This window comes from Lepidothrix coronata, unplaced genomic scaffold (genome assembly GCF_001604755.1).
Source record: "Lepidothrix coronata isolate B3197 unplaced genomic scaffold, Lepidothrix_coronata-1.0 Scaffold2, whole genome shotgun sequence".
Classification (NCBI taxonomy): Eukaryota; Metazoa; Chordata; class Aves; order Passeriformes; family Pipridae; genus Lepidothrix; species Lepidothrix coronata.
In genome coordinates, this window is record NW_016690182.1 from 1970932 (window position 1) to 1997247 (window position 26316).

Here is a 26316-nt window from a genome sequence, read left to right on the forward strand (position 1 = left end):
CTCTTCTCGATTGCACTATGAAAAATGTACCTCCCAAAGCTTTTAAAAATAAATCAAGTGGAAGGGCTACTGCAGACGCCGTGGGCCTTGCTTTGTTGAACTGTACAGCAGACACAGAAGGCAATAGGGGGCTGAATAATTTGGAACAGCACTGTTACTGCTTTAAAGATGTTTCGCAACACGAAAAAGGGGAGTTTAGAACTTAAATCTTCTGTGCTGGGCCATAATCTAGATAATGAATCTCCGAGTAATCAGGCAGTCATGGAAACAGTTAAGACACATGTTACTGGCACCTCACTGCAGTCAATGCATAGATGGAAAAGAGTTCTCAGAGGTTTTTCTAAATGCAGTGTGTGAGTGCTGCAATAGCCCATTTGCTCAGCTTAGTTGTTAAGTTATGCAAGAAGATCTTGATAACAGTTTCTGAGCTTTTTAGTGGACTGAAGAAGCTTTTATTGCTCATTCTGCCTACTGGGCTAAGGTTTCATTGCTGTCTCTGTACAAAATGCTCATGATAATGTCTTTGTAAGTAATCACCAGGTAAAATGGCTGATTTGGAGCTCTCAGTTTTTAAAGTCTGACATCTCAAGGATTGTTTTGGGATCCTTTAGCAATATGACCAAGGTTACAGCTCAGCAGCTGAGAATCTGAACGTCTTGCATTGACAGTCAGAAACACATGCATTGCCAGTAACTAAATCGAATGGCTTCATAAGTGCAATTTTCAACAGAAATATGCAAACACTGCTGAATTTAAAATGGCTCAAGAAAAAAAACACATATGTTTTTTCCTGTAAGCTATTCTTGCTTTGGGAGCTCCACTGGTACCTCTGCAGATGTTAGGAGATGTTTTTCTCTCCAGTACAGCCTGGGGCACTTAGGAAAACACACTTGCCATTTGCAACAGGGTTTGGAACCACTGGGCTGAGTAAAAAGCAGCATGGGCAGCAGGTGGAGGGAGGGGATTCTGCCCCTCTGCTCTGCTCTGGTGAGATTCCACCATCCAGCCCTGGAGTCCCCAGCACGAGGATATGGATATCTTGGAGCGAGCCCAGAGGAGGCCAGGAAAATGCTCCGAAGTTTGAAAAATCTGAGAGCTGGGACTGTCCAGCCTGGAGAGGAGCAGCCTCCAGGGAGACCTCATTGTCCTCTTGAAGGGGACATATAAAAAAGATGGACAGCGACTTTCCGTGCGGGCAGACAGTTATAGGATAAGGGGGAACAGTTTTAAACTAAAAGAGGAGAGATTTAGATGGGATATTAAGAAGAAATTCTTTAATGGGGGGGGGTGGGTGGTGAGACACTGGAACAGGTTGCCTATGGAAGCTGTGGATGCCCCATCCCTGTAAGTGTTCAAGGTTAGGCTGGACGGGGCTTGGAGCAACCTGGTCTATGGGAAGGTGTCCCTGTCCATGGCAGGGGGTTGGAACGAGATGATCTTTAAGGTCCCTTCCAACCCAACCCATTCCGTGACTCCCTGTAGCGGCCCTGGCCGCTCTCTCTTCTGTGAGCTGCGGTGTCACTCGGGAGGGCGGGAGGCAGCAAGGCCTCCGCGGGCCGCCCGTTGAGCAGCGCCCGGCGGGCACCGCTCGGGAACCGCTCCGGGCTCCCCGCTGGACCTTCCCGGTGCCGCCCCCGCCCCGCTCCCCTCACACGGCCCGGCCCCGTCAGTATCGCGAGAGCCGCGCGCGGGCCGGGGGAGGGGAGGGGCGGTGGGGCCGCCCCCGCCCCGGGACCGCCGAGCGAGACATGGACATGGACCCGAACCTGGGCCCCGGCCCCGCCGAGGAGCCCCGCGCCTCCACATCCACCGCCCCCGCCGCCGCGCAGGACCCCGGCGCCGAGGAGGTACCGCGCCGGGGGGGCCCTGCGGGTGGTGGGAGCGCACCGGGCCCCGCCGCCCCCTCCTGCGGCCGCTGCTCGGGCCGCGCCGCCCCGGCCCTGAGGCCGCCCGGGCCACTCCGCACCCGCTGTGAGGGCTCTGCGGGCCGGCCCCGCCCGGACACACCCCGCGCCGGTCCCTCAGCATCGTCGTGGCATCGCCGCCCGCTTGCGGTGCCCCCGGCCCGGCCCTGCGGCCCGGACACGCCGCTGCCGGGGTCGCTCAGTCCCCGCTCCCCTGCAGACCCCCCGCACCCCGAGCGCTCCTGCGGGGCCCGTCCTCGGGAGCCCCGCTATTTCCCTTCCCCAGTCCCCAGGGAAAGCTGGGACGCTTTCCATGGAAGAACTGGGAGCTCCGAGGGCCGGCGGTGGGAGTGTGGGGCCGGGCCGAGGGGTTCGAGTCTGACCCGCTCCGCCCCAGCCCGCGCGGCTCAGGGTGTTCCCCTGCCCGGCTCGAGTGCTGCCCTGGTGCAAAGCACACCCCTCGAACGAGCGCATAGGGCTGCCAGCTGGCTCTCGTTAGTTTTTTTGGAAGAAAGACAGAAGGCTAAGGCACAAGGAATGTAAAAAAGTGACGTATTCAGGTATCCTTGGAAACTGAACAAGGTTCAACCTGAAGAGTGAATCTTATAAAAACTTAGTAAGAATGAGGACTGTGCATCAATTATTTGTGGTACTGGAGAAAATTGCAGAACTACTGATAACAGTGCAATCAGAATTTTTAGCCCAGTTACTGAAAGTCTTTTTTTGTCTGTAAGGAACACTTGAGGCTTTACTTCATTACTTATATGTACAAACAGGTATGAGACACAGTGCAGTGTAATCCTGAGCATTGCCTGGTTGTTCATGGGAAAATGTTTAAGGGCTATTTCTCTATTAGATACAACTTATTCTGCAAAATTTTATGCATGTGAACTGATGAAAAGTCAGTACTAAATGTTTAGGAATGCCTGCATGGAGAAATCATTTGAAAGCAGTGAATGGTTTCAGATATTATCAACTTCACGCTGCTGTGCCATACTGGACAGTATCATAGAATTATAGAATATCCTGAGCTGGAAGGGACCCACAAGGAACATTAGCATCCAGCTCCTGGCCCCGCACAGCACAGCCCCAGGAATCCCCCCATGTACCTGAGAGTGTTGTCCAAACACTTCTTGAACTCTGTCAGGCTTGACTGCTTGGGCACAGCTGTGACTATTTCTCTGGGGAGCCTGTTCCAGTACCCAGCCACCTTCTGGGTGAAGAACCTTTTCCTAATATTCAGCCTCAACCTCCCCTGATACAACCTCATGCCGTGCCCCTCCGCTTCCCTGCCCTTCAGTGTCCTCCAGGCTGAACAAGCCAGGTGACCTCACCTGCTCCTTGTGTGGCTTCCCCTCCAGGCCCTTCACGATCTTCTTTATGCCTTTTGAGTCTTATTCCCAGTCATTTATTGATGGTTTGTGGGGCCTTCTCAGTTTAGGACTGTTACACTTACCAGGTAGAAATTTCCCACCCTAATACTAGTAGCACTATTTAGGGTAGTTATCAGAGATTTTACGGGGTATTTTGTATCTTTGGAATACTCAGGATCTGTTATTTTTGAAACTGCTGCGTGGTTGTGTTTCTTTTTGAGGTGTTTAAATGACATCAGTTTTCAGGGGACTGTCTTATTCGCTAATGGAAACTTTCTAGAGTAGAGGCAAATTGTTACCAGCTAGTTTCCTGAGTTAAAAATGAAAGTATTTTTTTTGCTGGTTAATTGCACTGAGACATGTCCTGTTCCCTGACAAGTCAGGCCTCTAAGTGGTGAAGATACATTGTGTAAAGTTTCTAGGGAAAAACTCTCACAGACCTGATGAAATGTTTTGTGGTTCTGTGTTGTAGGAGGTACATGGTCCAGTTTTTAGTGAGAAGTATTCTTATATCAAAATGTAATCATTGTCAGGATGTAGATTTCTGTAGCTCAGAACATTATGCAGAAGCAAGTTTGGATATGATGCTTGTCCCTACCACCTGCCTGGCTCCACCAGTAGGAAGTAGTATTTTAGTGAAACTGCAGCATATTGTCTTCCCCTGTAAGTTATGAGGAGGAGAAGGGAAACAGGAATGCATGTGTCTTCTTTGTCTCTTTCATCAGCTTTTGATAATCTCCTGTTTGTTATTTCTGATACATTGGGAGCCATTAATGTTCAACAGAAACACTGCAATGAGAAGCAGGGGTGGGAAAGCAGGGAAATTGTCTTTTATCTTGAAAGGTAATGTATAGGATGTGATTTTATAGTGCTGTGGCTGCAGTAACTTTACATGTCAGCTTGTTTGCTACTTTAACTCAGAATGTGTTATTCACAAATACTTATTGCAGAATAAATTTGATTTGGATGCCACCATAAGTTTTATTCTTCTGGGGAAATCTGAGTAACAACAGAACTGGCATTGCAGCCATCTGCCTTGGGGCTTAGAAAGATAATATTGCATTGCAATTTACTTGGAAAACTTTCAGTTAAAAGGGATACTCATAATACTGAGTTGTTCTGCTTGAAGAACTGTATATTTATCACTAACAGTTCTGAAAGTTAAGTGTAATGTTGCTTGACAGACTTTTAAATATTTGGTACCATTTTGGATTCGTTTTGCTACTTGACCCTGAATAGTTTAGATTAATTATTATTTTAATTTAATGTATTTATGGGAGGCTGATACGTAAAGCAAATTAAGATTCTGCAATGTTACATTTTATACAGACGTGAACTTTGGCAGTTCCTTTCAGTTTATTCAGAGCATTTAAAAAACAGTTTTATAATTTAATGCATCTCAGAATATATTTTTTTTATTGGCAGGAGGTGTGTAAAAAGGCACACTTCAAAGGCAAATTAGGAAAACTTTCCTAAATTAGGGGAAAAAATCCACCAAACATTTTGCCAGTATCAAAGTTGTGATAAACCTGCTTTGAGCTTCCCAACTGAAGACAGAAATGAATCTTATAAACTACAAAAGTCAGCCATTTTAGTTAGAGTTGCTGAAATTTGTTTCATGTGTAGTAAATAAGGTAGTTCTTTAGCTGTCTAAGAGTGTACCAGGGAGTGGTTGCTGCATGAATTGATTTGTTGTTAATTTGTGTCTCTTCCTATCCATATGCCCAAGAGTAGTTAAGCTGTGTTTCCAATTGAACTTGTGACTATTTATCTAGAAGTGAAAACAAACAAACAAAACTCAACAAAGATGCGTCAGAAACTTACAGTTAGGAATCTGACATTAAGAAATCACATTTAATGTTTTAAAATGTCTTTTCAATATATTAATGATACACTTATAGCAAGATCTGTGTGAAAATTTAAACTTTGTTCTCTTTCAGTAATTTCTTTCAGTGCTTTCAACATGGATCCTACTTGTAGAGATAAACACAAGGATGAAACGAATCTCCAGCTTTCTTTTTTTCTAATCATATCTCCTCTTTAATTTCATCATGGATATCATGTTCTGCTTTTGGTGAAATAATATAATTAATGCATAATAATAGCATACTTACCATGTAGTTTGTAGGTTTGTTCAGTTTGATCTCTTTTTGCTAAAAAAACTATATAGGAAGCTGATATTTATAAAATGTTTAACTTTTGAATTCCAGAAAAATGATCCCCCTTTTCAACTCAAACTTCCTCCAAAAGCGGCTAGACCTGAAAAAGAAGTTGACCCAGAATATGAAGAGAAGATGGTAAGTGTTTTCATGATGAAACATACTGCAGCTTTTTATGGCACTTGGTTGTTGGAACTAGATCAGCACAGTTACATGGGGTTATTGCAGCCTGAATGTGTCAGAAAAAACCCTGACCAAATGAAGATTCATCTGAACATTAGTCCAGTGTGGTGTTTCTCACAGTGACTAACAGTAAGTATTTAGTGAAGAACAGGAGAACAGAGGAAGCAGGTAGTGGTAGTTCTGTTAAACACTGTCTCACTCGTCCAAGTATTTTTGTCTGCATGATTTCTGGAGTTGGAGGCTGTGGTTTTTATACTCAGCAGTTGTCAGTTGATTTTTGGTTTTGTGGTTTCTTTTTTAGTTATCCACTCCCTTCTGTGGTAAGGAGTTACTATTCAGTGACATTTTATATTTAGAACTCCCTGTTTTGTTTTGAATCTGTCTCTGCCAGTTTTATCTGATGACCCCTTGAGTCATGTCAGAGGCATCCTTAAGCTACTTCTTAGCTGAGAGAAATACTGAATCTTCCAGTTTTTCATCATATAAAAACATAAAGGTTTTAAATATTGATATCCTGTAATAAATGTGCCATAACAATGCAGAAGATACCTGTCCATGACACCAAGGAAGGGAGCTTGTAGTGCTGGAGAGGAGATGTAACAGAGTAGCTTCTGGGTGACAGAGAGACAGAAGCCAGGAGGACATTGCAAGGCTTGTTCTTGAATGATACATGTAGTAAGTTCTTGGTTTAAGGTGGTATCTGTATCTTGTATTTTTCTTAAAAGCTTTAATATTAAATGGATGCCTAATAATTACAGTAGAGTCTGAAAGGATTGGATACCATGGAAGTCAGGGAAGAGTATCACTCTTAAACATACTTGTATGAATACTTAATTTTTAGCCAAAGAGAAGACACACAAATCTGTTTGTTGGGAATGAGTTGAGTAAATAGCTAAACTTGTTTTCACAGTAATACATGGTGAATTTACAGCTTTTCTAAATTAGCTTGTTAGTTCAGTTGTTCTAGGAGGCAAAGGGATCAGATATCAAAAGAATCCACCTTTCATCAGGGAAGAAATAGTAATTTTTTTCCAGGAGATCTCTGTGAAGGTGTTTCTGTGCCGGTCGGTGCTGTGCTGTTAAGGAAACGCAGTGTCCTCGTGTGGCGAGATCGCGCATTGCGCGTCAGGCTCATTTTGCTGCGCTTTTCTCTGGCTGGTGTTACTGCTGGGGGAGCACTTCCATGTCTGTTACCTGCAGAAGGGCTCTCTGTGGTTTGTGTTTTTTTTGGAAATGTTATGGTGCAGAACTGCTATTTCACTCTTGTAGTTTTTATCATGATATATAAATGACATCACATGAAAATTGCTTCAAGTGGTACAGTGTTACATGAAGCTTAGGCATGTTGTTGGGAAGCTGATAACAATTGCATTCTGTCAGATAGTGTCTGAATTCTGTTTTTTAATAAAAATACATTTTTATGAAGAAAGTTTATCTTTTTTTTTTTTTTAAAATTCTCTTCCCCACTTTACAAACTAGAAAGCAGATCGAGCAAAAAGGTTTGAATTCCTCCTGAAGCAGACAGAACTTTTTGCACATTTTATTCAACCTGCAGCACAAAAATCACCAACATCTCCATTGAAAGTCAAGCTGGGACGGCCACGGATGAAGAAAGATGAAAAACAGAGTTTGATTTCAGCTGGGGAGTAGGTTTTATTTTTCTTTCTGACTTCTTACAGTTTCAAGTAACTTATGCTTTTTAACATATCTGTTTAGTTTGCATAGAGATTATTGTACTTTCAGTAAATCCAGAACTTTTCCTGTTAATGGTGTATCAATTTCTTTAAAAGCTGGTTGGTGTGTGCATGCTGATCCATCAGTGTTAATATGACCTTGGATCAGAAATGAACTTGTAAACCAAATTGCCTGATTCTTGCCACTTACAATGCTTTGGTCTATATTGTGGGGGGATATTGGAGCACATGAATTGAATTTCTTTTGTGTGATGTTGAATTAGAGGTGCACTCCAGAAGTGCTCCAGATGTGCTCCAGCTACTGGTGAACAAGTCAGTGGGACCAGAGTGGAGCTAGACCAGGTTAAAACAAGACATGGATGAGTGGGGATGTTGGATCCTCAGCACAAATTGTCTTGCTCTGCCAGTCTGTCTGTATTAAGTATTGCAGGCAGAGCCTGCGTGCAGTGCCTCTGAGGGGTTTTGGAATAACAAACAACTAGTTTTTGGAATGTTTGCAAAATGACATTCCATTTTATAAATTTTAATTTTTTTTTTTTTTAATTTGAATATGTGATTCTTCTGAACGTTGCAGTTATCAAGTAACTGAGTCTAAGGCCACCACTGATGTGTCTTGTATTTCTATGTTGCTCGTTAAAAAGTGCCTTAGAGAACTCACAATACTTGTTGTCAGATTATAGTTATGGCTCTGGAGGAGAGGGCTTTATATCAGCCTTTCTAACTAAAGCTGGAATGACCCCTGAGGAATAACTTATTAACAGAACACTAGAATGTACCCATTGCAGATCAATGATTGCTTCTGTTGTAATTTGTGTTTTGAGTTTGCAGTCAGCGTATTGAAATTATTTTGTATAAACACGACTCTTGGGTTCTTCCTTTAGGTACCGTCACCGGCGCACGGAGCAAGAGGAAGATGAGGAGCTGTTGTCCGAGAGTCGGAAAACATCTAATGTGTGTATTCGCTTCGAGGAGTCCCCCTCCTGTAAGTATCGTATCAACACTTCTCCAGTTGCTTTGATGTAATTAAGATCTGAGCAGAACACAATTAAAATGTTCTACTTAGTATTTTTCTACTTAGAGGAATCTTACATTTACAGATGTGAAAGGAGGAACTCTAAGAGATTATCAGGTTAGAGGTTTGAACTGGATGATCTCATTGTATGAAAATGGTGTTAATGGCATTCTGGCAGATGAAATGGTAAGCAGTCATCTTTTGGAATTTTTGTGGTAATTATTGAGCAAAATGCAACATTAAAGTGCTTATAGTATTTAATGTATGTGCAGTAGTATGCATCATTCTACAGTGGTTTGATTTTTCAAATCTGAAATTGTAATGCAATGAAAGAAATTTTATTGCAAACGTTTGCTATCCGGTTTGCTTTGAACAACTTAAATGGCAGAATTACATAGTAGGAAAATTGTTCAAAATTATTTCTGTATGGTATTTCACTTCAGCAGGTTTCTTTTCCCCCCACCCTCTTTGCCAATGCAGGGTCTTGGTAAGACTCTGCAAACAATAGCATTACTAGGCTATCTGAAGCATTACCGAAACATTCCTGGGCCACACATGGTCCTGGTCCCAAAATCAACTCTGCACAACTGGATGAATGAGTTCAAGCGCTGGGTTCCATCACTACGTGCTGTTTGCCTTATCGGGGATAAAGATGCCAGAGTAAGTGTTCTACAGTTCAAAAATGTTTCCATTATTTTGCAAAAGTATCATTTGGGTATGTGGAATTCTCTCTAAGCTAATTACTTTATTACGGTATATTTTAATAATCTCTAACTATATTAATGTTGAAAATGCAAAATGTTATGCTTGTAACTATGAAGAAAAAGTACAAATCAGTAGATGAACTAATAGACTGGGATCAAAGTACAGCTCTTTGACTTGCCTCTTTCTCTGTTGTCTTCCTCTTTGATTTTTGCACCTATTTTTCTTCCATATTTGCAATGTGACAGTGTGTACTCATTTTTCTTTATTGCACTCACTTTGTCACCTCTTTCTTCACCTTTTTTTTAGGTAACTCCTCCTACTCTTTACTTGTATTTTATAAGCCTGTCTTGCCTTGTGACTAAGATTTTTTTGTAGAGCTTTTCATCTTTCATTGTGAAGACCTTAAAATAGATATGGGGTGTTTTTCTAACTTGAGGGGGATCAACAAGCTGGATGTTTCTGTGAATTCTGTGGCTACTAATATGGATTGCATGACTGCCTGTTTACTATTTGAGGGTAGAAGAGCTCTAGAGAGGAAATAGGAGGTGGCAGTGTGCCCAGATGGCTAAGAAGGCCAGTGGCATCCTGGCTTGTATCAGGAACTGCATGGCCAGCAGGACCAGGGAAGGGATCATTCCCCAGTACTCAGCACTGGTGAGGCCACACCTTGAATGCTGTGTTCAGTTCTGGGCCCCTCACTACAAGAAGGACGTTTTGGTACTGGAGCATGTCCAGAGAAGAGCAACAAAACTGGGGAAGGCTCTGAACAAGGAAATGGCCTCAAGGTGACCTGTATGTGTGGCTTTCCCATAGGGTGGTATGAAAGGATTTATATGCCTACATATGTATCCCTTGCAAAACAGAGATGGGGCAGAGGAATGAGGTATTTAAGAAAGAGAAAATATGAGTGGGTTATGTGAATTGCTTTGAAACACTTTTGTGGATTGTGTCTTTGGACAAGTTAGGGGTTTTTTTCCCTACTGGTTGTATGTACTGTGTTTAAATTACAGAGGAATTATGCTGAAGAGTAAATACTTAATTTTGAATAGGAGATCATTTGTGTTTTGCTTAATCCCAGCTTTCTCTGTGCCTGAAATACAAAGGATTGAAGGGTTTTGTTACAGTATCTTCCAATTACTGAAAAGATGTTTCATAGTCTTTTGTGTGCTAGTTTAGTTCATCAGTAATGTTGGTGGAAAGAGTTTTCACTGAATGTCATATAAATTGTTCAGATTTATAAGTGTTTATTAATCTAGTTCTTCTGCTTTAGGCTGCATTTATCCGTGATGTTATGATGCCTGGTGAATGGGATGTTTGTGTTACATCATATGAAATGGTAATTAAAGAGAAATCAGTCTTCAAAAAATTTAACTGGAGGTACCTGGTAATCGATGAAGCCCACAGAATAAAGAATGAGAAGTCTAAGGTAAACTTGAAATTGTTTGATGCTTTGAAATTAGTTCAATACAAAAAGTTTCCATCTGATTTGTGCAGATTGTAAGTGTTAGGTGTGGTGTTTTTCAAAATAAAAGCCATAAGCTATTGGGTGGTAAATATGAATTTCATGGGTAGCTCACTGACTCTAAATTTTATTTACATTGTCTTAGGTGTCAGAAACTGATGAAGATTCACTGTGCTTATCTGTACCTGGTGATGATAACTATTTGTTGTATTTCTAGCTGTCAGAGATTGTACGTGAGTTCAAGACAACAAATCGATTGCTGCTTACAGGGACTCCTTTACAGAACAACCTCCACGAGCTGTGGGCATTACTCAATTTTCTGTTACCTGATGTCTTCAATTCTGCAGACGTAAGTTGATGTTTGGAAGTACAATGTTGGTCTTGGTATTTCGATTCCCAGGCTGTTGTCTGTGAGAAGAATGAACAGCCTAGTAAGAGACGTAGGTTGTGGAAAACCTGGATTCAGGAGAAGCTCTGTGTCTTACCAAACTGTAGACTGCTTTTGCTCTGCCTAGTTAAAACAGCGCATTCTGTTAGTGTAGATAAGGCCTCAGAATAGTAATAGCAAATGTAATATTTTAAATAGTTCATTAATTATGCAAAATTTGGGAAAGGAATGAAGAATTAAGAATGTCAAACATCCAAATAGGCATAAGCCTTTTTTTGTGTAGAATTTGAGTAACCTTTCTCCTCCTTTACTGTTAATGTTTCCTTATACTTGTATTGCTTGCTTCCATTATTTTTACTCTGTTGTCCATCTCATTATTTAAGGACTCTGGATTCTTTTTTTAACTTCTTGCCCCATTGTTACACAAGCACTGAGGGGAAGGACTTGGACATGGCAGTGATGAGCATGGAACACTGTTGTAAATGAAGCAGAGTAATAGTATTTTATCTGCAGAGTTATGCAGTTGACTTGAATGTTATAACGTGCTGGGGAACAGACATAGCATTGCGGACTGATTTTTCTTTCACTCACAGAAGTCATTTGTCCCAAGATTTATGCCACTCTCAGCTAGAATGAAAGAGAGTCAATATGTGTCTGTTACAGATGATAAACTGTTCATACCGATTGTGCTGTTTCTCACCACAGGATTTTGACTCATGGTTCGACACTAAAAATTGTCTCGGTGATCAGAAACTTGTGGAAAGACTTCATGCTGTAAGTAATTAAAGCTGTAATCACATGTCATCGTTAGCATGCACAGTGTAAAAGAGAAAACTGGATTATTTTCCCCTTCATCTCAAAGTTGCGAAGATGAACGTGAGGTATTTAGTTACAGAACTGCCTGGCAGAATTTTCATGAATTAAATATTGGAACTTACTATTGTAGATACTGCTTTTTGTACCATTACTGTTTGAAGCAGACAAAGTCTGAACATAAAATGTGAAAATGAAGACTTTTGAGATCTTTTTGAAACCACTTATTATTGTGAATGGTATCTGATGCACGTCATGCTAGTCTGAATAAAGGCATACCTTTACCTTGTTTTACTGTGCATGAGATAAAAGACATTTTTCATCTTACAGTAACAAAACAAATCAGAGAAACTACAACATACATTGCTTATATTTGAAATGTTGGTGTGTTTTGTATATGCTGCTAGTGGAAATGAAACAGAGCTTAGGTTAAAAAGAAGTAGATTTTATAAGCTTATGGGTTTGGCCCCTGCTTAGGATAACAATTGGGAAGAATGTGGCAATCCTTACCTAGGGTTGCATATTTATGTGTGAACTTAGTCATTACTGGACAACTCTGTTTTGCAGACTTTAGCAGAATTTTTCTGAAGGAGTCACCATGACAGCAATAGATATTGGTTAGTTCTGAATACATACCACATAACTGAGTCTGTTAATTTTGTATTTGAGGCAATCAATTTTATACATTTATCTGTATAAAACCCCTTAATTTGTGTAGGTTTTGAAGCCATTTCTATTGCGTCGTATAAAAGGTGAAGTTGAAAAGAGTTTGCCTCCAAAGAAGGAAGTAAAAATTTATCTTGGGCTCAGCAAAATGCAGAGAGAATGGTGAGTTATTTACATCAAAGTAAGATTCTTTTCTGATACACACATTGATGTTATTTTTCTTCTTATAATTGAGTGTTGAGAAAGAGAAACCTGTATTTGAGGCTTTTTTAAAAAATGCACAAGTTAAAAAGAACTCAGGAAGGCCAATGAAAAGAGCTGGGAGGAAGAAAGCAGAATTGTTTTTCCTTCCTTAAGTTTGTTTGAAAGAACATGTGCCTCCTAAGCTTCCTCCTTTGATCCAAGTATGTATGCACCAGTAAAAGTCTCACCTGAAATTAAAATAAAACTCTGAGAAGCTACATACCCAGGAAAAATGTGAGGAAAAGGAGGCAGATCAGTGTAGCAGCTTCTGTCAAATAAGTGATATGTTTAATCCACTGTGTACTACTGAAATGAAAGATAACCCAGTAAATGACAGATCACTGTCACTTGCAAACAGATTGCCTTTCATGTTTAGGTATGGATCTATAAATTCTTATTAGTCAGATGTTTTTTGCCAAGTTTCATAATAATATAGCTCATTGTTATATAAACAAAGCAAGCTCCCGTGTCCAGAAATAAGTAATTGGGATATTGCAGGGTTTTATGCATGTTTTGAATGTCAAATACAGACCTGAGAGTTTTTCAAAGTTGCCTTTAAAACTTCAGGTATACAAGGATCCTGATGAAAGATATTGATATCCTGAATTCAGCTGGGAAGATGGATAAGATGCGTCTGCTGAATATTCTGATGCAGCTGCGGAAGTGCTGTAACCATCCTTACCTGTTTGATGGTGCTGAGCCAGGCCCTCCCTACACCACTGACACACATCTCATCACCAACAGTGGTAAAATGTTAGTGCTGGATAAACTGCTGGCAAAACTCAGAGAGCAAGGTGAGTACTGGTTATGGACAGCAGTGATCTGAGTGCTCATTGTAAGTAAAACTACCTTTCAAAAAGAGCATAGGTTCATTCTTGTCTTCCCTCCACTGAGAAGGCTTTCATTACTTTGTGAGGTTTTGTTGAAAATTAATTTTCTGTAGATCTTAGCACATGGAGGGAAAGAAGTCTTACAGGAATGATGAGTAAGACTAAAAATTTGGAGAAGCAGAAAGAAAGGAGAAAGGAAACTCTACTCTTCCTTTCTTGAAGAAAATTTCCAGTGAGAAGATGAGTTTGTCTGTGCACATCAGTTGTTACCTAATTATCTTACGATGGTTTGAAGTGTTCTGTTTCTTTGGTTGTGTATTTCTCCTGTATAATTTATCAAATAATCTGTCTTGAGTAGTTAAATCAATACCAGAAAAGTAACTTCAGAAGAGACGTGAGTTAGACATAGTACAGAATATTTCACATAAATTCTCAGTCATGCTCTATATTAGCTCTGTGATAAGATTAATGTGAAAACATAAAACCAACAACAAAACCTTCTGTATTCTGTCAGGTTCAAGAGTTCTCCTTTTCAGTCAGATGACTCGCTTGCTGGATATTTTGGAAGACTATTGCATGTGGCGTGGGTATGAGTACTGCAGACTTGATGGACAGACACCACATGAAGAAAGAGAGGTATATAAACAAGAAATTAGTTTGGTTTTATGTATTAGATTATTAAGAAGTTATTATTTACATATTTATGGATAGCTACATAATTTTTTAAAGCAAAAATGCTACACTTTTTAAAAAGCTGCCAAGGGCATATTCTAAGAAAAATAGAATATATTGTGGACCCAGTATGGATTTTTCCACTTGTGAAAATCTACAGTTTCTTACTTGGATAATTTTTTTAATATGAAAATTGAGTAAATTTAAAAGAAATTTTATTGAAAAGCCACCAACAGTTTGGAAATTTGTTTGAAAGATCTGATACTTAATCAACACCACATTTTTTTCTTTTAGGAAGCAATAGACACATTTAACGCTCCCAACAGCAGTAAATTCATTTTCATGCTGAGTACCAGAGCTGGAGGTCTTGGAATTAATTTGGCTACTGCTGATGTGGTTATTCTCTATGATTCAGATTGGAACCCTCAAGTAGATCTGCAAGCCATGGTGAGTTGACTCCCTAATACACGTTCGTTTGTTGAAGTTGTCAGTGTTCTGTTTTGTACAACTCTTTTCAAAACTCACATTTTTGTTATTTTTCTTTACTTTTTGTATACACAAGACAGTACCAAGAAACTGAGGAATTGAATGAAAAGGCCTGAATAGAATTTGTGGAAGTAACTGTAGGTTTTTGTCTGTAAATATTCGTCTGAATTATTTTCATAATGACAGATTACTTCTATTGAAATACTGTATCAATATTGTTTATAGAATCATTCTTAATATCTGTCTTTCCAGAAAAGAACAGTAAGTGAATAACAGAGGACTGTTTCCAAAATAAATGATTAAAAGTATGCAACCTTATATTTCTCTTATTTGGAAAATTTATGCTTTTGCAACCCACCTTGTTTCTGCATAAGCATAAAATCATTCAGTGGTGATGCTGGGAAAAAAAAAGTTATCTTTGGGTAAAACATACTAAAATCTTCTCTTTCTGAGTGCTGAATGTAAAAAAAAAATAGTCTGTAATTTGTTTCATGTGGAATAAAAATCACATGATCCTCCTTGCGTGATTGGGAGGGTGGGTATTTGTTCAGTGGTTTGTAATATTTAATTTTTTTTTAATGCACTTAAACTCATCAAATATTTCATGTGAATAGCTCATCCTTTTGATATGCATGCTGACTGCCAATAGTAGACCAACGTCCTGGAAGCTGATGAGTGTGATTTGTGAACTTCAGTAGGGTTTTCAGGAAGAAATAAATATTATGCAGGAGAGTATAAGACTTAACAGATCATTTTTTAAGGACAGTCAGAAAATCCTGGTACCCACAGCTTGAAGGATTGTTGTTTAACTTTTTTATTTAAGATGACAAAATATTTTTGTTCACATTTTCCAGAGAGGATAAACACAAGTTTGTCACAAACACAAATATAGTGTGTCAGTTATAAACCTCATACTCTGTGTGTTGTACTTGTACTGTGTCAGCTGCATGTTGATGATTTAACGTAGCTGGCTTAGGACAAGTACAGTATTGAAGCTGTGGCTGCAGGAACTTTGCCCAAGGAATCAATATGCTCAAGCCAGGGATGCCAGAGTTTCATTACCTGTGTCAAGTGAGAGGATTAGTTTGAAAGCAGTGCAAATGTGTGTGTGTGTATTGTTGTATCCCCACTTCCCAGCTGCAGTCTAGGCAGACATTAAGATATCTTCATTTACAAGAGGGAGATGAATTTAGTGCTACAGAATGACTCAAACATAAACACTGTAACAGCCAGGTATAGGTAAATATTACTACACTGGTTTGACATTTTTGTATGCTCTTGAATAGTAGGTGAGGAAGCAAGGAGTACATGCTAGTCTGAGTCTGCTGTTTCTGCAAGCTAACTGTCTATTGCTTGTGAGTTCTTGTTGCTGAACACTCATTGATTTATGTTTGTTAGGACCGTGCGCATCGTATTGGTCAAAAGAAACCAGTACGGGTGTTCCGACTTATCACTGATAATACTGTTGAAGAGAGGATTGTAGAAAGAGCTGAAATAAAACTGAGGCTGGACTCTATAGTTATACAACAAGGTATCAACTGCTATATATGTTTGTCTGCAACAGAATTGTTCAGTCCCTTAAAGTATGGTTAAATGGCTGTACAAATGTACAGTGTTAGAGAAAGCAGGCCTTATGTATAATAGCAGTGTACTAAATCAACCCAAGAAACCCTAATGTATACGTTATTCACTTGTTCAGCTGAATTATTTTAAATTCTATTTCCTGAAAAATGTAGATGTAGACTTATATTAAGAGCCTGAATGAGAAAAGTAAACTACAGCTGAATAGATGTTACTTGGATTTGTGATGTGTTAAAAATGAGAAAAAAAAAAAAGATATGTTCTATGGCAGATAAAATAACTATATACATGTGCTTCTTACTACAAAAGAATTGACTGAACATTAAAACTGCTTTGTGCATCTTTGCTTAGAAGCTCTTGGAAGAATAGTTTGTCAAAAACTAAGGTGCCCAAGCTAAGTTTTGAAGGTTGCTTGTATTTCCTCGAGGGTGGGCTACTGAAAGGATGATGGTCAAAATATTGATAGCATGTTGAAGAGATGAGATAGGATAAGTGAAATTTTGGGACAGCAATTCAAATTTTGGGAAAAATATTCAGAAATTTGGGTTGAAATCAGTCAAGTGAGTGTTAAAGATATCAAATACTTATTAATGGTTATTACAGAATACTTTGTCATTTTTCATCCTGAAAAAAGATTGTGATCTTAAAAGTTCAGCTTTGTAAGAATAAGATCTTAAATGTAAAATTTGGATTATCTGAATGTGAAACGTTTTTGTTATGGCTTGATTTAAAGTTGTTGTTTTGTTATTTTCCCTGAAGTTCTTGATTTCCATTTATTGTCATCTCCAGTGAAATGTAATTTTTCTGTATGGTTGTTCTGTTTTTCCTTTCTTGTTCTGTCAGTGAACTAAAAGAATCCACTGTTTGCATGGTCCTACTAGACCACCTGTAATTATGACTTTCAACACATTTCTTCTAATTTTAGGGAGGCTCATAGACCAACAGTCCAACAAACTGGCAAAAGATGAAATGCTGCAGATGATCCGCCACGGAGCCACTCATGTTTTTGCTTCCAAAGATAGTGAGCTGACAGAAGAAGATATAACGACTATTTTAGAAAGAGGTGAAAAGAAGGTTAGAGAACAGTTTTGTATGGAATTCAAAATGTATCAGACACGAAATATATGTGTACAAAATTGAAATGGGATCTGGTGATGTAAATCTACTTTTATGCCAAATTTTTACTGTTTGTACATGTTTTAAATCATATGAAAGTTTTGAAGGAGTTGAGTTGTAATTATTTTCAAGGTTCAGACTGTGTGCATCATATCTTAAGCACGGTTTATTTTGTGGCCTTTTAAAAAAATGTAAATTTAATGCCAACAATTCTAATAGACACAAAATCTTTATGGAACTTCATTAGGGATTAGATAGCTCTGTGGAAAAATGAACTGCCATTTCAGCTCCAAGGAGTTGGGCATAAATTTAATTTAAATTTAGAAGTTAAATCCTACAGTTGTAGGACTACATCCCAGCATAATAAATTTAGCTTAATGGAGAGTCTTGGAGTCAAATTGTTCTAAATTGAAAAGCACAATGGGCATCTCTCTTTACAAGAAAATGTAAGTAAAAGTTTAAAGCAGAAAGAGACATTGTGAATGTTGCAGTAATGATGAAAGCTGTATTTTTCAGGAAAGATAAAATAGCTTAAGTGAACCTAAAAGTATCTTCCTCTCTTTTTAGACAGCTGAAATGAATGAACGATTGCAGAAAATGGGGGAGAGCTCCTTGCGAAATTTCACTATGGACACAGAGATGAGCTTATACAACTTTGAAGGTGAAGATTACAGAGAAAAGCAAAAGGTAATTTTTCTTAGTCTTTAAGACTTAAGTTGAGAGGCGCAAGTATAAAGGCCATACTATAAAAGTTATGGCTATGAAGGTTATTCTGGAGAAGTTAGGAGCTATTGAAAAACTCACTCGACTCTGCAAAAACATCAATATTCTTTAAATATCATTTTTTTTAAATTAGCTCTCAGGTCCACTGATCTTTTTCATGGTAAAATCTGGTAATATTGCTCAAATTTTATCCTTTCTGCAGCAAAAGTACCATGTTGCATCCTACTATACTGCTGCATTCAGCTTTATTTTACTGTCACATATCTGAGGGGGAAGACCAGACCTGATTCTGTGTGTGGATCTTGGACTTTAGTCTCGTTTTGCAGTGAAAGTTTTAGTCACAAGCATTAATGTGCACTGTTTGTACATTGATTTACGTAGTAATAGAAGGATCATCCAAACAAATAGGTAGTGCTCAGTCCCACAATGTTCCCTTTGTGTCTCTTTGTTTTTTGTGGGATGTATAGAGAAGATATCCTGAAGGTCTTACCTGGAATCAGATATGTGAATTATTATTTGTTAACTACAAAATGCCCTTCTAGCCCAGGTTTCTTATCAATTTTGAAGAAACATTTAGAAAAATAAATTGTTTAATGAGAATATAGTGCAGTGTGTGCGTAAGGTTCTTTCTTCATGTTGATAATTTCATTACAAGAAGTAAGTTAAATACAGCATAGTCTTGAAATACACTTAAGTAACTTCAAGTGATTCAGTTAAGATTAATCTACTTTTAATGGATTTTTTGTCTATGTTATAGCCTCTGTAGATGGAGAAGCAATTTATTCATATCACAAGAAATTAGAGTATTCAGAGCCCAAGTCCCCGGTCCTTCCATTGTGTTTTGGTAGATGGAATCACAACCTTACTCAGGTGTTTGACACACCTAAAATACTGTAAAAGGATCTGTTCTTGCCACTCCCCTGCCTTGCTTGTGTATTATCTTAAATGTGTTAATCAGCTGTAATTTCTAGCTTATTTTTGAACTCTGTTGTAGTACCCAAGTTATTGAGCACAACCAATACATTTGCCATGCAAAAATACATTCCTGTTTTGCACTGCCACTTCAGTCATTGTTCCTGTGACTTTAGGAAAGCATAAAGCTACTTAAATACGTTTTTATTCTAATCTGTGTGTAGCTGAGCATGATGGAATGGATTGAACCTCCAAAAAGAGAACGCAAAGCTAATTATGCAGTTGATGCTTATTTCAGAGAAGCCCTACGTGTTAGTGAACCAAAAGTCCCAAAGGTAAGAAGTTGGCAAGTATGGAAGGCTTTTTATGTTAATCTTTTGCTACTTCTCTCCCATGTTGCATCCCGTGCTCTCACCCTCTGTATTTACAAAGTGATAGGTTGCCACTGCTGCTGAATTATTAGAATGTATTTGCACAGAAGTCAAGCTTATATAATGTTGGTGTATCTGTGTATTTTTGAAGGCTCCACGACCTCCGAAACAACCAAATATTCAGGATTTTCAGTTTTTCCCACCACGGTTATTTGAACTTCTGGAAAAAGAAATTCTGTATTATCGTAAGACTATAGGATATAAGGTAATGTTGGTTTTTTTTTTCTCTTCAAACCAGTGAAATGTATTTGTATTCCTCATTGCAGATTTATTGCAACTTAAAACCTCTATTCCCCTGGTTCTGTTCCACTGTGGAGCAGAAAAAGTAATCTGTAATTCTTTTCTTCACTACAAATTTCATATCTGTGTAGCTTTGTGTTTTGTGGTGGGTTCCTAACAATAAAATAGAGTAGAAAAAGTAGAGACAGTTGTGACGCTTCAAGTACTCAAACCCAAAAGTGTGATATGTGGTCTAGCTGAGAAATATAAGGTCACCTTCCAGAGTATGACTTTTTTTGTTAAAGCTTTTGTATATCTTATGCAGAAAGTAACTTAAGATAATACTGTCTTTGTGTTGATATGAAGGTAAGTGAACTGATAATGATTTTCCTTTGATTTTGCTGGGATATAAAAGGTTTAAAGATGTGGAGAAGTCTGAATGTATTAATACTACAAAAAGGAAACCAAACAACAGACTTCTCTTTTTTTCTTTTCTTTTTAGTTCCTACTATGCCTTAGTTGAATTTCTCCCTCTTCCCTGCTGACGTTACTGGACAAGTAGTGAACTCAGATTCTGTTTTAATGTTGATTATCTTTACTTCCACCAGTATTGACTGAGTAAATCAAATGGATCCCCTACTAGACATGTCTGTAACTTGCTTTAAAAAGCCCCAAGTTTCATGGCAGGTTTCAGCAAGAAGAAATCACCTATAAAATGTGTTGGAAAACATAAACTTGTCATACAAAGCAACAGATAGAAAATTGGTGTTGCCCAAAAGTAGAATTAAAATTAGCAAAATTATATTTTTAAGAGAAAAAAAAGAAGGTCTCTCAGAATCTAGTTTGAAGCAAAGAGAATTTATATGGATGACAGGATAGAACTGAGATAAGCATTAAAAGGAGTATAATTAGCTCAGGGAAAGAATTTGTTCCATTAATGATCCAACAATGAAGGATGAGAGGATTGCTGATGTTGACAATATGCATGAAAACAGAGAGGTTTCCAGCCCTGTTAGTGAAACCTGTCAGACTGGATAGGTTAAACATGAATACTTGTTATCTTAAAAAGTTAGTGTAACTGTTTACTGGTGGTAAAAATGATAAATATGATTAAATTTGTTCTTTGAAATGGAACTTTGCTTCTGAAGAGACTATTATTAAAACTGAAAACTGCCATAAACAGTATCAGAAGGTATGAAATAGGTAGGAACTAAGCTTTATGTGTCAGTCTTAATTTAAACCATCAAAGTCAAGAAAATTTCTTAGATATTAAAAACAGCTAAACAGCTCTTAACTTACATATTTTTGCAGCAAAAGGCAATAGTTCTACAAAATCTTTACTGGACACTGGTTTCAGACTTGTTTGCTGTTGAGTGTAGTGGAATTGCAATACACAGCTTAAAGGCCATGAATATTAAATGGGTCAGTGTGGAAAGAGATAAAATGTTGCTTGGCCTTGTTTACCTCGTGTTGTCTGTCTGGTCCTTACTTCGGCTGTGTGCATAATTTCATAGGAAACCTGGCAGAACTTAGGATCTCACTGTAGTTATACAGCATTTTAAACCATTGGATGTGGGAGAGCAGGTCCTTTAGCTGATGAAAAGTGCCACTGAAATCAGTGAACTGCTACAGCTTACACAAGGTGGGGCTCTGCCCCTCACAGTACCCTTAAATAGTTGTTTGTGGAAGCGGTGAGTACAGGGCATAACAAACTTCTAAAAGACACTTGACAAAATCTAGTCCTATTTTTGGGAGGAAGGGTTTAAGCAGTAAGATTTGATCTAGCTAAAACACATTTGGTAACTTGTACAGATCAGTACTTTTAAAATACAGTCTTTAAAATAACAATTGCTGCACTACTGCTTTCTGATACCCCTGATTTTAGGTCCCCAGGAATCCTGATCTTCCAAATGCAGCTCAAGTACAAAAGGAGGAACAAAAGAAGATAGATGAGTCTATGCCTCTGAATACTGAGGAAACTGAAGAGAAAGAAAAACTTCTCACACAGGTAAAATAGAAAGAACTGAAGTATTTCATCATGTGTTTTTACTATGATGGAAAGTAAGTACTAATAATGGTAAATACACACAGGAAAGCTACACTGATGTTGTTGAAAGAAGGAAGTACATAACATGTAATGATTTTCCTTGGTTTTGCTTTGAGGGACCTTTCCTGCCCTTGAACGAATTTACTATTTCCTTGAATGTCCTTGAATGTTTCTGAGGCCAGAACTTGTATAGTAGATGCACTACCCAGCAGTACCTGCAGAAACCCAGTCAGCAGGTTTCTCCTGTATACATATAGCTTGCGTGGATTTTTTTAATCAAAAAGGGTTTGAATCAGGACAAGCCTCTATCAACATAAGATGGTGTTTATGCAGATGTCTAAGGCACATCACATCTATTAATTCTGTCCTACTTGAGTTGTTAGGCATGTCCTTTTTATACTGGGACTGAATTCCTGTCCCTGGCTAGTTCTTGCCCTATTGGATGGTCAGCAGGCTTATTAGAAGTTGATTGTTACAGAGAAAGGTGTATCTCAAAGTAACAGGATTTTTTGATTCAGAAAATTTTCTGTGAAAGAAATAGTGTACCTTGGAAGAAAATTGCAAGGTCACAATTTTACTACTAATTTCACCTGTGTATAGCAGAGGAAATATTTAAACTGGTGCTGATATGCATATCAGTACTGCTGTTAACGATTAAAAGGAAATACTTGTGTACATTATACTAGTTCTAAAGATGCTGTCCAATTGTGGAGTGAATTTATTCAGTTGCAGAACTGACAGAGTTCCTTGTAAATATATTTCTGTGATGAAAGAAACTCAGTGCACTACAGATTACTGCTCAGGCATGTGATTGTCTTGTTTGTTCTTGCTGTTTTCTCCTTTTCCTGTCTTTAAATTGTAACGTCTCTTTCTTGGATGATGTTTTTGTGCATTGCGTCTTGCTTTACTTGTTCAGTTTTGGATTGATTTCTTTGGTACATAACAAATTCTCTGTTTGACAGTGCTATAGAGTTTCCATTTGATTGCATCTTTTTGGACTAGAGATCATTTCTTGACATACTTATGCTTTCATCCAACTGTTTGTCTGGTACCAGGTTTGTAAATGTCTGAAGTAGGAGCTCTTGCTTTAGATACTTGCACTGCTCTAAGAACTTGTAATGACATTGCATTGCTCACCCTGTACTCCTCAGATATGTGTTTCTTGTATCTGCTGAAAGGTGACTGTCATTGAGCTTGTTTCTTTGGAGAAATATCACAAAAACTTTAAAAAGAGAGGGTAAAAACTTCTTACTAATGCATGTGGACTCCTGCCAAAAAAAAAACCTCTTTAGACTTTTAATGATTCAGTAATAAGCCCCTGGATAATGCGAGTTTATGGAAATCCTGAAACACCATTAGCCACTGTAATTACATGATGTGTCAGAGCCATTGCCAGGCAGAGCAAATGGTACATACATATGTCAAAATTCTGCAAAATGTTTCCCTTCTTCCCAATAATACCTTCTTGATCTGTTGCTGCTTGCAGGGTTTTACAAACTGGAATAAAAGAGATTTTAACCAGTTTATTAAAGCTAATGAGAAATACGGGCGTGACGATATAGACAATATTGCCCGTGAGGTGGAAGGAAAGTCACCTGAGGAGGTCATTGAGTATTCAGGTTTGTGATGTTTTGAAATGTATTTCTTAATCACACAGTATTACCATAATTTTTGCTACATGTTCTTTTAAAATGCAGAATTTGTATGTGTGTAAGATTTTTTTTTTTTTACAGTATACAGTGTTTTTTTCAAAAGACTTAATTCTGTTAAAAAGGTTGATTTTTCAGGATATAAAAACCACCTGCAGCTGCCTTCATCCCTCCTTAGTCAAAATTTAGAATTATACATGGTTAATTTACATTGACACATGGACCTGTGGAATTGTAAAGTTGCCTTGTAGTGCCAATGTGATTCTTTATGCTGTGTCTCTGCTAGTACACCATACCTTTGTCTTTTGTATTTACAAAATGCTTTTTAATTTGTACAGATTTCTTCCTCTTTCATTCTTGGATGAACACCATAAAATTTAGCTTTGCGATATTCTTCTTACAGTTAAAAAGGAAGAGCTCCAGAAGAGTTCCCTTCAAAGCACTGAGTTTATTTTGGATTGGCTAAAAGTTGTCACTGTAGAAACAACAGTTTACTAGCTTTTATAACATACAGACTAAGTAGTCTCTGCCCATAGAGATAACTAGTGAAAACAAAAATAGTAATGTATTTTACTGCTACACCAGTGGCTCTAACCTGTTTCACTACTGTTATGGAAAGCAGTCCTTAAAAATGACTACAGTTAATTATATTGAATGTAAAATTTGTTAGAAATTTTTACTAAACCTTTACTTATAGTTAACTTTTAAGGATACTGAATAAAGGGTCTGTGCAAGTTTATTTTTTGGCTAGCATAGTAAACTGGGAAAGCATTAGCACATCTTTTAAGATTTAATGAAACCACAAGCTACATTCTTTTTTTGCCAGAGTGAAGTAACTGAGTAAAGTAGTAAGAGCAGAGGAAAAGGTTACATTCAACAATTTTGTTTTGTGTTTTTAGCTGTTTTCTGGGAACGTTGTAATGAACTACAGGACATTGAGAGGATTATGGCTCAAATTGAACGAGGAGAGGCAAGAATTCAACGGAGGATCAGTATCAAGAAAGCCCTCGATGCCAAAGTAATCACTCCAGGTTTTTTTGTTTTCTGCAGCTGACTCCTTTCAAATTCCTTCAGAAAAGGAATAGTTAGGGATGGGAGTTCTGTATTCCTTTATATCCTATGTAGTATACCATCTATCAGTGATCTATGCTAATATGTAATAAATCCTTGATGCAATAGTGTATGTTTATTATTCCTCATTTTTGTTTTGCATTCAGATTGCAAGGTATAAAGCACCTTTTCATCAGCTGCGTATTCAGTATGGAACAAACAAAGGGAAAAATTACACGGAAGAAGAAGACAGATTTTTGATATGTATGTTGCACAAGATGGGCTTTGACAAAGAAAATGTGTACGAGGAGCTGAGGCAGTGTGTGCGCAACGCGCCTCAGTTCAGGTTCGACTGGTTCATCAAATCCAGAACTGCCATGGTGGGTATCACTTACGTGGACAAGGCATTATATGAAATATCTTGTTCCCTTTTTTTTAAGCACCATCACATAAAATTTGGATTTGTGCTTGAACTTTGATGTTGAGGAAACAAGTGCTGAAAGAATAACTTCGGTTTTCATTTTCATTTCTTTTTTTTTTTTATAAAGTAACCTTTTCCCTTAGTGCAGTAAACAACACAATACAACTGAAACAAACAGATTAGAAAACCTGCCAAGCTGAAGTCCCATGTTACCCAAAGGGATTAATGCAGAGGTAGACTAAACTTACAAATATCCTTGTTAGTTTATTGCAGACTTGAATGTTTTATCGAACAATGTCTCTTAAAATATGACTTTTTTAGAATTGTTGGACAATATTAAAGACCACAACCATCTAAATTATATACTTGGAGAAAAGAATAGCTTTTCTAATGTAGTATTTAATTTCTAAAAGTCTGAGGAATGTTAGTGATTCACATAGGAATTAATCATTGAAGCAATGGGTTTAAAATGCACTTTGTAGTTGTGAATGTGGATTATCACATGAAAGTGCTTACATTTCTTTAGGTATACTTTTCTGAAGATTTTATTCATACTTAAGGAATATAATGCAATTTCAACAGAAAGTAGACTAGTACTCTGAATTTCAGATTTTTTTCCCTTTGTCATAAGAGCAGAACCATTAATTTTTAATTTAGTCATTAGGTGGGAATTGATAACACTAACAGAAACTTTGGTGGTTGCAAATAAGAAACTATGTAGGTACCAACATCAGAATATTGGAACTCTTTCAATTACTAAAAACTGTTAGCTTTGCCCTGGGATTTTTGTTTAGCCCTCCCCTGACTCAGTTCCTTTTCTTTATGAGTAAAATTTGTGAATCAGTGCACCTTATGTAAGAAACACAAACGTGTTTTCACATGAACGTGTTTAAATAGGAAAAATGTACTTCCAAATTTCTCTGTAATACTAGAAATAACTTAATCTTGCAATGAGTGAGAGCTGTAACACTTCTCTGTCTGCTCGAATAGAAAATCGTATTGGTTGTGGGTGATAAAAGAGACTGGAGCTCCNTACAGCTGTTGTAGATTCTCCCCATTGTCTTGTAAACAAATTTTCAATTAAATGCTGTGCTGCAGTCATATAACTTAAATGTCATTTTGTATAGAAATCTGGATTTTTTAGTAGTTTAGTCTAGCATTTGCAGAGCCACTGTGCATTGTTGTTTACTGACTTAATTTTCTGGCCTCAGGATTTGTTTATAAAATGTTCTTTCAGAGTTCTGGGTACTGTACTAAGAATAAATAAAACATAAGATAAAATATTTAAAATGTGTATTTGAACAGGTGGGTATATTTGCTTCTCCCAGTACTGCTTGTAATTATGCAATACAATTTCTGCTTGATATTTCAGCAATTAAAGTGTTTTTGGATAGTGCAGCAGTTAGCCCTTAATTAAAAAGAATTACAAGCATTACTTACTAAAATGTCTGTTTGAAGAAATACTGGATTTTAAAATTATGTCCATAAAGAGAGAAGCCTCCAATATTTAGTCCATTAAGAAGTTTCTTTTAAGTTGTCTATGCAGGAATTCACTGAAGTAAATCATAGAGATGGGT

General features: G+C 38.0%; 1 protein-coding gene across 2 annotated transcripts in view; it reads left to right on the top strand.

Moving 5' to 3' along the window:
- Nucleotides 1-1685: 1685 nt before the first annotated feature.
- Nucleotides 1686-26316, top strand: part of SMARCA1 (SWI/SNF related, matrix associated, actin dependent regulator of chromatin, subfamily a, member 1) — a 33086-nt gene continuing 8455 nt past the window's right edge. Inside the window, exons 1-22 of one of the 2 annotated variants that reach the window (XM_017817567.1) lie at nucleotides 1686-1847; nucleotides 5488-5574; nucleotides 7099-7265; nucleotides 8195-8295; nucleotides 8411-8511; nucleotides 8806-8985; nucleotides 10301-10456; nucleotides 10710-10841; nucleotides 11586-11654; nucleotides 12412-12521; nucleotides 13170-13396; nucleotides 13947-14068; nucleotides 14399-14551; nucleotides 15989-16121; nucleotides 17097-17245; nucleotides 17855-17974; nucleotides 19147-19257; nucleotides 19445-19558; nucleotides 21458-21580; nucleotides 23106-23238; nucleotides 24168-24286; nucleotides 24486-24698. In XM_017817567.1, coding sequence (XP_017673056.1) covers nucleotides 1749-1847; nucleotides 5488-5574; nucleotides 7099-7265; nucleotides 8195-8295; nucleotides 8411-8511; nucleotides 8806-8985; nucleotides 10301-10456; nucleotides 10710-10841; nucleotides 11586-11654; nucleotides 12412-12521; nucleotides 13170-13396; nucleotides 13947-14068; nucleotides 14399-14551; nucleotides 15989-16121; nucleotides 17097-17245; nucleotides 17855-17974; nucleotides 19147-19257; nucleotides 19445-19558; nucleotides 21458-21580; nucleotides 23106-23238; nucleotides 24168-24286; nucleotides 24486-24698 — 2919 coding nt within the window. In that variant the 5' untranslated portion in view covers nucleotides 1686-1748. Of the gene's footprint in view, nucleotides 1848-2445; nucleotides 2465-5487; nucleotides 5575-7098; nucleotides 7266-8194; nucleotides 8296-8410; nucleotides 8512-8805; nucleotides 8986-10300; nucleotides 10457-10709; nucleotides 10842-11585; nucleotides 11655-12411; nucleotides 12522-13169; nucleotides 13397-13946; nucleotides 14069-14398; nucleotides 14552-15988; nucleotides 16122-17096; nucleotides 17246-17854; nucleotides 17975-19146; nucleotides 19258-19444; nucleotides 19559-21457; nucleotides 21581-23105; nucleotides 23239-24167; nucleotides 24287-24485; nucleotides 24699-26316 lie in introns of those variants that run through there. The other variant, XM_017817576.1, reaches the window with a different exon arrangement.